We start from the raw sequence: 12,786 nt of genomic DNA on the forward strand, positions 1-12,786 counted from the left end.
ATGAAGTGATAAAATCAAGGGTAAGTATTATTAGATATGTCAGCAGGCTGTATCTTTGATATGTGGGGCATTTGTGTTTGTGTATGTTTGTGCAGCAAACCTATGCCTCATAGAACTTAAAAAACGTTCTGTAGTTCTCTTTAATTTTGCTTCTTGCTTGACACATCCTTTGCACCAATACTGTCACAATTATTTCTGTTCCTACTATTACCAAAATGTTTTACCATAATGTATGGCATGCAGGCTGAGTTGTCAGACTACTGGTAAAAAAGATAACTATTCTAACTATTCTGCAAATCAAAAAGTAGCATGCAGTGTATTACCAAGAACCAAAGTTAAATATATAGGAAAAGGTGGATAACCTGATGTGTCATACAATCACGTGCCAGCGTTCTTCAAGTGAAAAGTGAATTTAAACGTTTTATTTTGAAAGCAAAAGGTTTAGGTGGTGTAGTTCTCTCTGGCAAACTTGGCAAAGACCAAAACAACTGGGACTTGTAGTTTTTATAAAACTATTCTGAATACTAAATAAAGTTGAAAAAGCACCACATTTTACAATATAGGAAGACTTTATTATCGTTAATATTTACATAGAGTCAGTCCGATCATTTCGTTCCACACTGTGTGAACCTGAGTAAACATTGCATAGAACTTAAAACAAAAACAACAAACAAAGTAGTATTTATTGAAAAAAAAAAAAAAAAAAAAAAAATATATATATATATATATATAACGCATTATCCTGATGGCTAAAATCCCAAACTTTGAGGACCAAACTTTTACACAGTCTGTGCAAAAACACTGCTGATATGTCAATAATCCTCCTGTTCATAATGCTGCCGCTCTGGATACTGAGAAATGAGATCAGTAGTGATTCCAGCAGAAACATCTCGCTGTATTCAGTAGAAACAAGCAAATCTATTTCAGAATGCCTTTGAGGATGATGTAGCCTATTAATGGATTAGTAAATAGTTTAATAACAAACAATCAAGCTGGTAGAGCGTCCTTCCACCTCAGACTGGCATTAACCAGCCTTAAAATAAATGACTGTAACACTAAATTCAGATGGACTGCACATTTGACAATGGCAAATGAAGTCAATCAGACTGTCCCATGTCTGTATTTAAGCTCTTTTTCAGTTGTGATAATGCACTGTGTCTGAGATTTAAACTTTGCCTCTATTTCAGTTGTATTTTTGACCAAATTGAAGGGACATTTATGTCATATTTTACTGACATTTTGCCCAGTAATCACATGTGCACCAACAGGATGTCCAGTGTGTGACAGAACCTTTTCGGATTCCTGATTTGAACAGGAAAGCATGACCTGATATAACTGGATGAGTGGTGTCTTCTGTCTCTGCGCTCTCAGGGCAGACGCAGTGTGGGCCTCATGGTGACGAAGGGAAAGTTGTAGGTGTGTGGGAGACCCTGATGATTCGAGAGGTTGAAGGATTGCCATGAGAACGGACGCAGGCCCCCCTGCGTTGTGGGGCCATTTACTGCCTCCGCGACCAGCTGGACAGCCATCTGGTAGTCCGTCACCTGCACCGCGAGACAGAAATGGTTAAGGAGGGCACAAAGGAAGCAGTGATTGAGTGAGTACGAGGAAGAAAGTGAGGTCATTTAATATGGTTCAAATATGAAATATACATTGTGCACATCCATGAAGAAATCTCTGTTGCCACAGTGATTCAAAACTTCACTTAATGCCACTTATAATGGCTGGAACCATTGTGGGTTCCATGACATTTTAAAACTACTGATCAAATTAAATTTGACCTTTTTAAAGCCAGAAACTAAGAGGATTCAGTATTTTCCTTCAGTCTTATTTCTGTAGAGTGAAGAAAGCTCCAGACTAAGAAGATGATCTCCATGTTAGCAGCTCTTTCAGGCAGGGTAACCCTGGGCACATCTTCGAAACTCTGGGATCTTTGATTGAAAAATGTGAGTACTTTTCAGCGGCATGGCACTAAGCATGGCAATGTCAGTTGGAAGGGTCCAGTTGGATTGGGTTGCCATAACATTTCATAATTCATGGCCCCAGAAGAAGAATCCTAATGACTTTGTTAATTCCCTGACTTTTCCTCTAGTGCCACCAAGAGGTTCACATTTGTGTCTCATTTGTGTCAAATGTCTCTAACTATTGAGTAGACTGCCATGACATTTGGTACAGACGGTCATGTCCCCCTCAGGATGAATTGTAATCACTTTGGTGATCTCTGACTTTTCATATGGCGCCACCATCAGGTGAAAACCTCAATTTGTCCAATGATATGTACCTGATCTCATCAGTCTCAGCTGTTATTTAGTGCCAATTGGCAAATATTTACATGCTAACATGCTAAACTAAGATATTGAACATGAACATTACACCTGCTAAACATCAGTGTGTTAGTATTGTCATTGTGCGCATGTTAGCATGCTGAAGTTAGTTAGCTCAAAACACTGTGCCTAAGTGCAGCCTCACAGAGCTGCTAGCATGGCTGTAGACGCTAAGTCTTGTTGAACAAAGAACATAACTATACTAAACGGGAAAAGAACATAAAATATTATTGCAGGTTTTACAAACATTTAGTTTGGGAACAGAAAGGTCCCGTGTGACAGCGGTGACTAGACAATAAACTAAATCAAACAAAAGGCAATTCAGTATAATATCTTATTAATAGGACTTTTTTATATTCTTCCACTGAAATACAGAACATATCTTAAACTTAATGCTGGCACTAATGTTCTCATGACCTCTGACCTTAGTGTCATAGCAACCCCCTGGGCGTGGTCTCCTTGGTCTCAGGTCGTTACGGCAACAGATGGTTTTACATGGATGGCCCTTGGAGTAGGGGTCTCTCTTGTAGTCTGAAACAGAACCAGTCTGACTTTTGGTCATGCTGCTTACAGTCTGAAAATAGCAACAATATCCTGAAGTGTTTGTGTTTTCTGTCACACCTGAAGCCCTTTGAGTTCAGGAAAGGATATAAAATATGAGGTTATGGTTACACCTACTGTTGTATCTCATGATGTGTTTGAGGGAGCTGAGGTCAGACACCTTGGCCTGGTCCCTGCGGAGGATTTTGGCTCGGGGACAGAGGTCGTAAGAGAAGTCTTCTCCGTATCTCTTCCACATCACACCGTACCCACTCAGGTTGTAGATTTCAACATGAAACGGTATGTTGTAGGATGGCCAATAACCTGCCAAATGTAGCACACTAAAGGTGGAGGTTGTCCAGACACATTAGCACCTAAAATAGCCTTCCTGGATAAAACTGAAAAACCTGTGGGAACACACAAACAGACAGGTGTTTGTTTCTTACCTCTGCGTAAAGCTTGAGTCTGATCAGAGTGCATCACTCTCCCTGGAATCTGCTCCACCACAGTCAGAGCTCCATTCCTGATACTGTGACCCAGGGAAACCCTGCTCAGGTCCACCAGCATGTACTGGCTGTTATATGTACCTAAAACACAGAGGGGGACATGCTCTGTTTCCTGCCTCACAGACACAAAGAGTCCACATGGGTTTTCACTTCATACTAAAAGGACTAACCAAAACAAATCTGGATTTGCATGTTTAAGCCTGTTTTACTATGTTACATGATTACACCATAATTGTGTGGTACTACAGTTGCAAGCAGGGATCATCTTCAGAACTCTCCCTGCTGGCACATTCAAGGACGCTCTGACAGCTGAGACCTGAGTTGCTAAAACGCAGCTGTGTGGTTAGAAAAGAAATACAGAAGATAAACAAGCAACGAAAGGCTCAATTTTTACAAGACTATACAAGACTGCGAGTCTACAGCAACGCTAGCGCCTCTGTGAGGCTGTACTGTAACCTGCTGTACAGTGGTGCTTCGGGAAAGTATCTATACATCAAGTCTCTGCAATTAAATTGATACTGTATTAACATAAACTCCAGACTTTCTAGAAGGACGGAAATGAACTATACATTTTGGAAAGTTAGCATTAACATAAAACATACAAGCTTTGGGCCAAGGCATGCAAAACCACCTCTACAGTAGGGTGGCTTTATCTAATAAAAGATAAATATTGGAAAGACACATTATTAGTCTAACTGTAGCATCTAACTGGCACAGAAAGAAATAACATGCACAGTCTTGCATGTGCCTGAGGGATCTGGAACCAGTTGAAGAAACGAGGTAGTAAACTTCTGGCTCCGGACTTACTGACTTGCACAGACAATAAACCTAACACGATTTAAATGAAATGAAAACACAGGCCAAGGTAAAGGCTCTCGTGTTAATTGCCTGCAGGCCGCCACAATAGTTTGGCAGGACCGGGAGTATGAGAGCAGAGGCTGCTGGGTGACAAGAGGACTGTCAGTCTCAAGAACACTCTGTCCTGTTCTCCCCCGCCCTCCCATAGCAACATGATGAGAAAGATCAAAGCAGCTGCCCAATTAACACACACACACACACAAGTGTTGTGTAATGAGAAGGATGGTCTGTTTGAGAGTCTGCTAAATCTCTATGGAAACTTGTCCAGTCAATTCTTACATAGCCAGGGTTTTAGTTCAAGACCAAGGTCATAGTTTGTGTCCTTTTCTTCCTCTTGTCTGTTCTTCTTTCTCTGCCTTGTCCGACCTTTCTATAACTCAAATAGAGTACTCGTAAAGTAAAAGTACAAAAGTAATGTTTTTGGCATCGAATCTGAGTATTATTTATACATACCTATTTAAATGGCTCGACAATTGTTGGATGGGTTGTCATAACATTTGGTACTAACATTCATGGCCCCCTCGGGATGAATTGTAATTAAGTTGGTGATTCCCTGGTTTTCATTTCAATTTCTCCAATGATTTCTTTGGTTTTGAGATTGCAGGCAGGCAGAAGTTGGCTTGTTTGTGATCAAAAGGTTTGCTTTTGCTTTGGCTCTCAACCGCCTCGTCTGGACTCACATCAACAGGATTTCACCTGAGTTGTATTTGGAGAAGATGTGCGCCCACTCCTCTCCGCTGTGCGCCAGGCTGTTGGCCAGGCGGACTCTCTGCCAGGCCAGCAGGCTGTGAGGGCTGAGGTGGGAGAACAGAGAGACGTTGAAGACGCCGATGGAGGTCTGAGTCATCAGCAGGCCGCTACCAAGAAGGTAGAAGTCATCCAGAGACATCAGGAAGCCTGCAGGTGGAGGAGGAGGAGGAGGAGGAGGAATGGGTCCATGGGTCGAGGGAGTGAGAGGAGAAGGGTGTTTCAGGAGGACAAATATGAAAGAGGGAATATTTGAGAGAAGGAGGGACAAGTAGAAGAAGAGTTTTCAGTCAAAAGAAATCATCATGTTTTGATTCGCTCTCACGGTTCTCATGTTGTCGCTTCAGCATAAAAAAATGAAACGGGTAAACAGTTGGCCTGGCTCTGCCTGACGCTGACGCCTACCAGAACCTTTTACAAAGTAGACATAACGTGTTATTTAATGCGTTTTAGAGGTGCAGGTAGGTGGATTTTGTTTAGCCAGTGCTAGCTGTTATGCGCTAACTGGCTGTTGGCTGGAGCTGTATATTTACTGGACAGATATGAGCGTGATATCTGTCTTCCCATCTCACTCTTGGCCAGAAAGAAATTAGTATATTTCCTAAAATGAAACAACTATTGAACTATTGCATTAAGGTATATAGGAGTATTAATAGCAGCACTAGCTTATTACTAATATTGTTATTTCTACCAACAATACTGCTATTGCTACTATCATATTACTTTTACTCTTATACCTGCTGGTATTACTATTACTACATGCAGGAAGACAAAATACTTCTACTTCTTTTAGTATTCCTGCTACTATCTTTATATTACCATAACTACTATGCCTGCTGCTACTATTAATAATGAATATACAATACTGCTGCTGCCATCAATAATAAACAACACAGGCAGAGGAGTATTTCCACCACGCCTGCTTCTACTTCTGCATGAAGTATTTATATTGTATATTTTCTTGTTCCGTTTGGCCCTGATCTGCTGTTTGTGCTAAATGTTTCACATTGTCGGAGAGAAAGCAGCTTAAGAAGGCTGCAGGGGTCACAACCCACGTCCAGTGGCAGGAGGGTATTTCATCTCTTCATTTTAATATAGTGAAGTGATATCTTTGGCCTGCTGGCCTCTAAAAATAGTGCTTTAAAACCACTTGTGTTCTGATAGCAATGGAGCCTGTAAGAGGATTTTTATGGCAGGGCCACTCTGTAAATCTTTGCCCACAAAATTACTCGGTCTCCTCTGACTTGACAGAGAGGGAATACGTTTCATCGTGGCTCTGTTTTGGGTGTACACACACTGCGGTGGATGTTTCCTCGTCACTGACTAATCCGTGTGCTTAGCAGAAGAATCCATTGAGGATTTGGGTTAAGTCCTCGATGACAGTGTTTATATTTTCCAAGATGAAAACGAAACCGCGTGGATTAAGGACAACCTGTTCACCTCAGCTCAGAAAAGCCGTGCTTTGCTCAAAAATTCAGGTCATGTACTCAGAAAACAATGTTTCGCCTACAAGCTGTAGATCTCACTTTCGCCAACTTCACTTCTGCCTATGTCAGTCCTCTGACGACCTCTGAGGAGAAAGTGTAAATACACTCTTGTGCGTGTGATATTGCACTTCATGCGAGTGTGTCTGTGTGTGTGTGTACCGGGGTAGCTGCTGAACGACATCTTTCCAGTGGCGGTGTGTGTGTCAGACAACCTGAAGTCCCAGTGCTTATAGATTCGCATGGTGGCTGCATACGTATACCAGCTTGAGTGGCCAAACAGCAGGTTCTCAAAGCCTGGCAGCACCTTAGACACAGAGAAGAGGGGGGGGGGGGCTGTGGTGATGAACGTGTGCTCATTGTGTCTTATGTTGGCAGAAATAAGATATTTTTCTTACTAGGTAGGACATGTATGCTATTCAAAAGAAAAAGAATCACTCTTGAATTGTAACAACAACTGTATTGTAGTGATCCCTACATTTTTCATCTATCACCTGCAAACATTCCCATCAGCCTCAGCTGTACTTTGTGTTTACTGCTAATTGGCACATGTTAGCATGCTAACACACTAAACTCAGATGGTGAACATTAAACATCAGCATGTTAGCATTATCATTGTGAGCATGTTGCCATACTAGCATTAGCATTTAGCTCAAAGCACCACTGTGCCTAAGTACAGCCTCACGGAGTCGCTAGTATGGTTGTATATTCTCAGTCGTGTTTGTAATTAACCAGATGTTTTGTCATTATTAAGCACTAAGACTGGATTTGAATGACATTGTCATGTTTACATGGAATGCACCATGGCCCTTTGAACAACATTAAAACCTTTAGTTTAGTTTAACGTTTTAATTTCTTTCACTTCCCACAATGTGTTTCAACAACAGAAGCAGATGAAACCTGCTTTTGAATATTTCGCTCATTACTGGTAAACACGACTACTTAAATTATGAACTAGCAGATACAGACTGTTTTCAAATAGTAAGTAGTGCGTTTTATTTAAATTAAGGGCAACTTAAGTAAAATAATTAAAGAAAACGTATACACATACATAATAGCAACATTAGGGTTCCTGAAATAAAATCTCATGAATTATAACCTAATGATGTAGGATTTCTAATTGCACTGCATCACTCAGTGTCCTCACTTCCATTTGCACTTTGAAAAGGAAAACCCATGCACAAGGGCAATAAAACTAATTAGGTTGAGGCTTCCCAAGTGCTCCCTCACAGCATGAGCCAAATGAGCTTGGCCTAACCTTGATGAGAGCCGTGCAGTGGCCCATTCCTGGCATCCTGAAAGCGCCGGCCCCTGTGGAGGAGTTGGAGCGAGGTGTCAGAGCTGGGACGAGGTCCAGGAGGTCGCCAACACCATTCAGAAACTGGAAGGCGAACGCTGATAGAGGCTGGGCAGGAAGGAGAGAGCAGCAAGTGGCAGAGAGGAATGAAATGATACTGTGACAACTCTCTCACCATCTCTCCAACACACACACACACACACACACACACACACACACACACACACACACACACACACACACAGTCACACACACCTCTCTGTGCTTGCTTTTGGCCCACTGTGCTGCTCCAGCGTGGAGTCCGTCAAGCTGGGCCAGGATCAGTCCCAGATGCTTCCACAAGGGGTCGCTGTATCTCCTCAGTTTCACCTGCTCTCTGGCCCACTGGTCCTGTTTGCTGTGGGTCATTCAGAGAGCCGAGAGGCACTTTGGGCTGTTTCTGTTACTTCTCAAATATGAATGCAAATATTGAGCATTTCAACCAAGAAATTTAGTCAGATGAAAAAGCATCTTGACCACTTTGGGACATGATAACTCTCCATGGAAACTCCTTGCAAGTTTTACAGTTCTGCGAATATACGTAGGTTTCATCTTACTGTAAGCCATGAATGTGAACCTGAAGTGAGACTGTACCTTAAAAACCTTTTCAGGGGATTCAAAACCTTCTCATCCTTTATGAGTTGAGGGTACATGTTGGAGTAATGGTTGAACATCTGTCTGCGGATAAAAAGAATAAGAACAGTGGGAATTAAACCATTTATATGACACCAAGTGACACACACACAGTCCAACAGCTGCAGCTACAGTTATAGAAAAACAAAATAAAATAACATTTTCTGAAGATGTACAGCAGCTGCCACATTTTAAGGGCCTCTTTTACAGTACAATGTTGTGGTTATAATAGGCCTAATAGGCCTTTTTCACTGCTGCACCAAATTGTGCTGTTTGGCCCAGACATTCATGGGAGATAAGATGAAAATATTTTGTGCTTTATTCTCATATCTAGAACACAGACTTGAATTGATGACGTGTTCAGGTGAGCTTGTCCGTGTTTTCTTAGCCGTTCACTAAAAGACCTGTGACACTCACCCAGCAGTGAGATAACCCTCCAGGTACCCAGCCAGGAAGAAGGTGGTCTCGTCTTCCTGTGTGGTTCCTCCATGACCTGCACAGACCTCCAAAACGCCCCATCCAGAGAGGAGCAGAGTGTCATTGAAGTAACCGTACGCCCCCCCCTCCTTCTCCATAACCCCCTCCTTCAGGATCACACTTTTCTGGGCAGCATCCCAGTACACAGTGGCCTCTTGGAGCTCTACCATTGTAGGAGGATGGACAGGGTTACAGGGTTGAGGTTGGATAACACACATTATGCAAGATAATGTCATGACACCAATAGAATGAACCACTTTTTTTTTTTACATTTTCTTGCTTGACTGGTCTCAATAAAATGATTATTAATCTATATAGACTAGCACAAGAGTTCACATTGATCAGTGTTGTTACTTGGACATACAGGTAGAATATAATTTACCATTTGAAACAAAGTCTGATTTATTGTATGGGTAAGTTTGTGCATACATGGAAACATACAGCTAACATGAGTAAACACAAAGGGAGGCAAAACAATCTAAAAATAATTGCTAAAATTGCTTAAATATAGCAATTTGTTTCGAGGCAAATCATTATGTGTCATATTGTGATATATGTCAAATAGAATAGATTAGAACACAATAGACCAAACTAAATTTAGCATTATATAAAACCGAACATGTAGGTTCCACCATCGACTGTATCCACAATATCCACACAGACAAAGAGCCTTTGTTTTTTAACAGTAGGTTTAACGGAATTTATTGGATTCAAAATTAGTTTCCGTCATGTACACCCTCCACACCACGGGAACGCTACTCACGGTAAGTTTGCATTGAAGCAGCCAAAGTGCTCAGCAGCACGCACAGGTTGATGCTCTGCTTCTCCATGTCATCTGATATCTTCTTGCGAATCTCTGCCTTTCATACAATTGAATGATGTCCTGTTATTGTTGTGGTTAACTAGGCTTTCTTCATACCGCTTACTTCGGACGCCGGTAATGAAATGTGACTTCTCAGTCTCGACGGAGCGCAGTTCTTCGGTTGCAGTTCCTGTTAATTGCTTGAGACATATTTCGTCTCGATAATCCTCATATTAGTCTGTGCATCAATTTATCATACCCAGAGCAAAAGCAATCACCCCAGATGGGACTCGAACCCACAATCCCTGGCTTAGGAGGCCAGTGCCTTATCCATTAGGCCACTGGGGCTGTGTACAGCAGAGGGCGGGGTCTCAGTGCTTTATTTCCGGACTACCGGCAACTCGGTTTTGTAAATGTATTGTTTAAAACCTCATTTTTGACAAGCTAAGTTTCTGAAACAACATTTTTATTGATTTCTCTCCATACACAATATGTGCGTGGATATAAATGTTTGGAAAGGCCGAGTGATCACCATGGTGATGCGCCTACGTTTCATGGATGTTCCATTATCTCCCCTAACTAGGGGTTTTTATGTCATCCTAATGTGACTTTGACTATTAAAATGTGCATACAACGCTTTGATATGACGTTCAAGCAACGAGTTAGTTTTAAATGACACAAACTTGCTGGTGTTGGCAAATTCCTTCCAACTGCTTTATATTAAAGCCGTGCAATAATTCAGAGTGTTGTCTATTTTAGACAAATGGAACTTTCACACTTGCGCAGTAGCAAGCATGGTTGTGTTTGGAGAGAAAGGAGTTTCGACCAACACATTAAGAATTTAAGTAAATAGTCTGTATGGAGGTAAATATGTTAGCTATCTTTTTTCAGTGACACAACAACTACTAACCCACCTTTGAGACAGACGACAGTTTCAATTAAATGTCAGGTATGAGTAGTACTCACAGCTAGCGAGTGTTAGCCACCTAGCTTTAGCTCGGTAATGTTCCGTTAGTAATGCTGTGGCTACGTGATACCGTGATACTGCTATGTATAAATTACTAATGCCACCATTGGTATACCATCTTTTATACAGGACCTTAAAAAATCACTAAAGATGCCGCTCTTTGGAAACACATTCAGTCCGAAGAAGACTCCTCCTCGCAAATCTGCATCTCTTTCCAGCCTTCACACGGTGAGTTGAACATACTGTTCTTTGGCAGCTGCATTGTGCTAAAGACGCTGTTTAAATTAAGTTATCTCTCACCGATCCCTTATTAAATCTACACTGATAATTCAAGAGGATATACTTGGAGGATAAACAAAAGCAAACCAATTAAAGAACGTGTTATGAGACAAGTGAGATGTGGATTGTGCAAAAGGGGCTGCAGCTTAACATTGTGTTCACAATTGTTGATTGGGAGTGGAGTCAGACTGATCTGTTGTTGTTTTTTTTACCTTCTTATCTCTTTTAGTTGGACCGTTCAACAAGAGAAATAGAGCTGGGCATTGAGTATGGACCTCCTGTGATGAACATTGGAGGTCAGAGCTGGAAATTTGAAGAGGGACAGTGGATAACAGGTAATGACTTTGATAATGCTGAACACAGACCAGTGCAGTTTTTTTGCTCTTGCATGTGTTGCCACTTCTGCTGGATCACTGTTGGTCTCTGAATGGGCAACATAACATTAATTCTTTCTTCTTTTCTTCTGTTTTTGTTGAACCAGAATCGGGTGGGAATGGGTCTGGTAGGGAACTGCAGCGGCTTAAGAAAAGAAATGTACAGCTGGAGGAAGAGAACAACTTACTGAAACTAAAGATTGATATTCTCTTGGACATGGTAAGAACTGTGTACCTTTTGATTATGCCCTCACATTCTCAATAGCATTAAAGATGCAATACGCATCTTTTTACACTGAGGTAGGAACGTTTATTTTGACCTCTATCCCCAGTCAGACAGATGCAGTGACCTTGGATAAACCTGTGTTTGTCATTTGTCAAAGGGCCCATAGATATTATCACCCTCAGGCTCCATAACCATGCTTGCACCATAGGTTTAGCACAGGTCTGACACTGCTTGGCTTTGTTATTAAAGCTTGCTTAATACATTTTAATTCTACACTTACCACTTCAATGATTGGTGTGATTTCGGGTCTTACCAAAGCTGTTAAATAACTGATATTCAATCATTCCTTTCTAGTTGACAGAGACCACCGTAGAGTACCACCTGATGGAGAAAGAAGTGGAAGATATAAAGACTCAACATCGAAGGAAGAAATGACAAATCTGATCTGATGACTACATAATAGGAAATGTTCTTCATACGGAGTTTGGTGTTTGTTGATTTAAAAAAATGACAAAGATAAAATAAAGTGGTCTTCATTTTTTTCATAATGAGGTCTCATGTTCTGGGTCTCGGCCCTGCTTGTTGGAAAAGCAGGTACCGCTGAATCAGATTTCTATTTGTTCTGTCCTGCATTTGTTTAATTATATCACCATAATTCTGAAACAACTGTGAACATCTTTGTTCAGTACACAGCATATTTTCTACATCTGTATGGCAAGTATAGACAGACATTTTCTTTTTCAATTTTTTTGTATTAACTGTGTTTTCTATTCTGATTAAAATTAAAATCCATCATAAGGAGGCATTTTTTTTCCCATTCACATTTTATAGAATATTACCCTAACCACTTACAGGATCAATACTTTGTTGAGTTGTAACCAGTGACACATTCGCAAGAAGACGAGGAAAAAGACTTAAAAACTACTCAAATCTGAAACAGAATAGCATTTTCTTAACTATTTTGACTTCTCATCCAGCTCCATGGAATATGTGAGCAGTACTGTTGCCTGCTCTTGTATAAATAATCCTAGTAATTTGAGAGTTTATTCTTGACCTTGGTGACAGTAATTTGACAAAAAATGACAACTCAGTAAGTGGACCTTGAGCAAAATTTGTTGGTTTTTTTTGTCAGAATCCTAGTAATATTTTTTACTATCAGATCACGATCGTGTAATCTATGTATTTAGTACTGATTTTATATCAACCAGGATAGAAAATCTTGTGTTTTTATCT

General features: G+C 40.9%; 2 protein-coding genes and 1 non-coding gene across 4 annotated transcripts; 1 reads left to right on the forward strand and 2 right to left on the reverse strand.

Annotated features, from left to right (window-relative positions):
• Window positions 1-1,367: 1,367 nt before the first annotated feature.
• Window positions 1,368-9,735, reverse strand: plbd1b (phospholipase B domain containing 1b). The gene is made up of 11 exons (XM_070926612.1): window positions 9,669-9,735; window positions 8,846-9,068; window positions 8,390-8,473; window positions 8,012-8,153; window positions 7,718-7,864; window positions 6,622-6,766; window positions 4,925-5,125; window positions 3,311-3,451; window positions 3,003-3,188; window positions 2,749-2,855; window positions 1,368-1,544 (listed from the first exon to the last, which is right to left on the reverse strand). The coding sequence occupies exons 1-11, from the start codon at window positions 9,733-9,735 to the stop codon at window positions 1,368-1,370; spliced, it is 1,620 nt and encodes a 539-aa protein (XP_070782713.1).
• Window positions 9,736-9,982: 247 nt separating this feature from the next.
• Window positions 9,983-10,055, reverse strand: trnar-ccu (transfer RNA arginine (anticodon CCU)). Its single transcript has one exon. It is a non-coding gene; the product is annotated as a tRNA-Arg (tRNA).
• Window positions 10,056-10,492: 437 nt separating this feature from the next.
• cby1 (chibby 1, beta catenin antagonist) lies at window positions 10,493-12,310 on the forward strand. 2 transcript variants are annotated; one of them, XM_070927107.1, is made up of 5 exons: window positions 10,493-10,571; window positions 10,804-10,902; window positions 11,183-11,288; window positions 11,435-11,547; window positions 11,908-12,310. In XM_070927107.1, exons 1-5 carry the CDS (start codon window positions 10,566-10,568, stop codon window positions 11,986-11,988), a joined length of 405 nt encoding a protein of 134 aa, XP_070783208.1. In that variant the 5' UTR covers window positions 10,493-10,565; the 3' UTR covers window positions 11,989-12,310. The 2 variants fall into 2 exon arrangements, with proteins under 2 accessions (XP_070783208.1, XP_070783209.1); XM_070927108.1 differs by having other exon boundaries at window positions 10,509-10,656.
• The last annotated feature ends 476 nt before the right edge of the window (window positions 12,311-12,786 follow it).

The sequence above is a fragment of the Enoplosus armatus genome, chromosome 20 (genome assembly GCF_043641665.1).
Source record: "Enoplosus armatus isolate fEnoArm2 chromosome 20, fEnoArm2.hap1, whole genome shotgun sequence".
NCBI classification, from domain to species: domain Eukaryota; kingdom Metazoa; phylum Chordata; class Actinopteri; order Centrarchiformes; family Enoplosidae; genus Enoplosus; species Enoplosus armatus.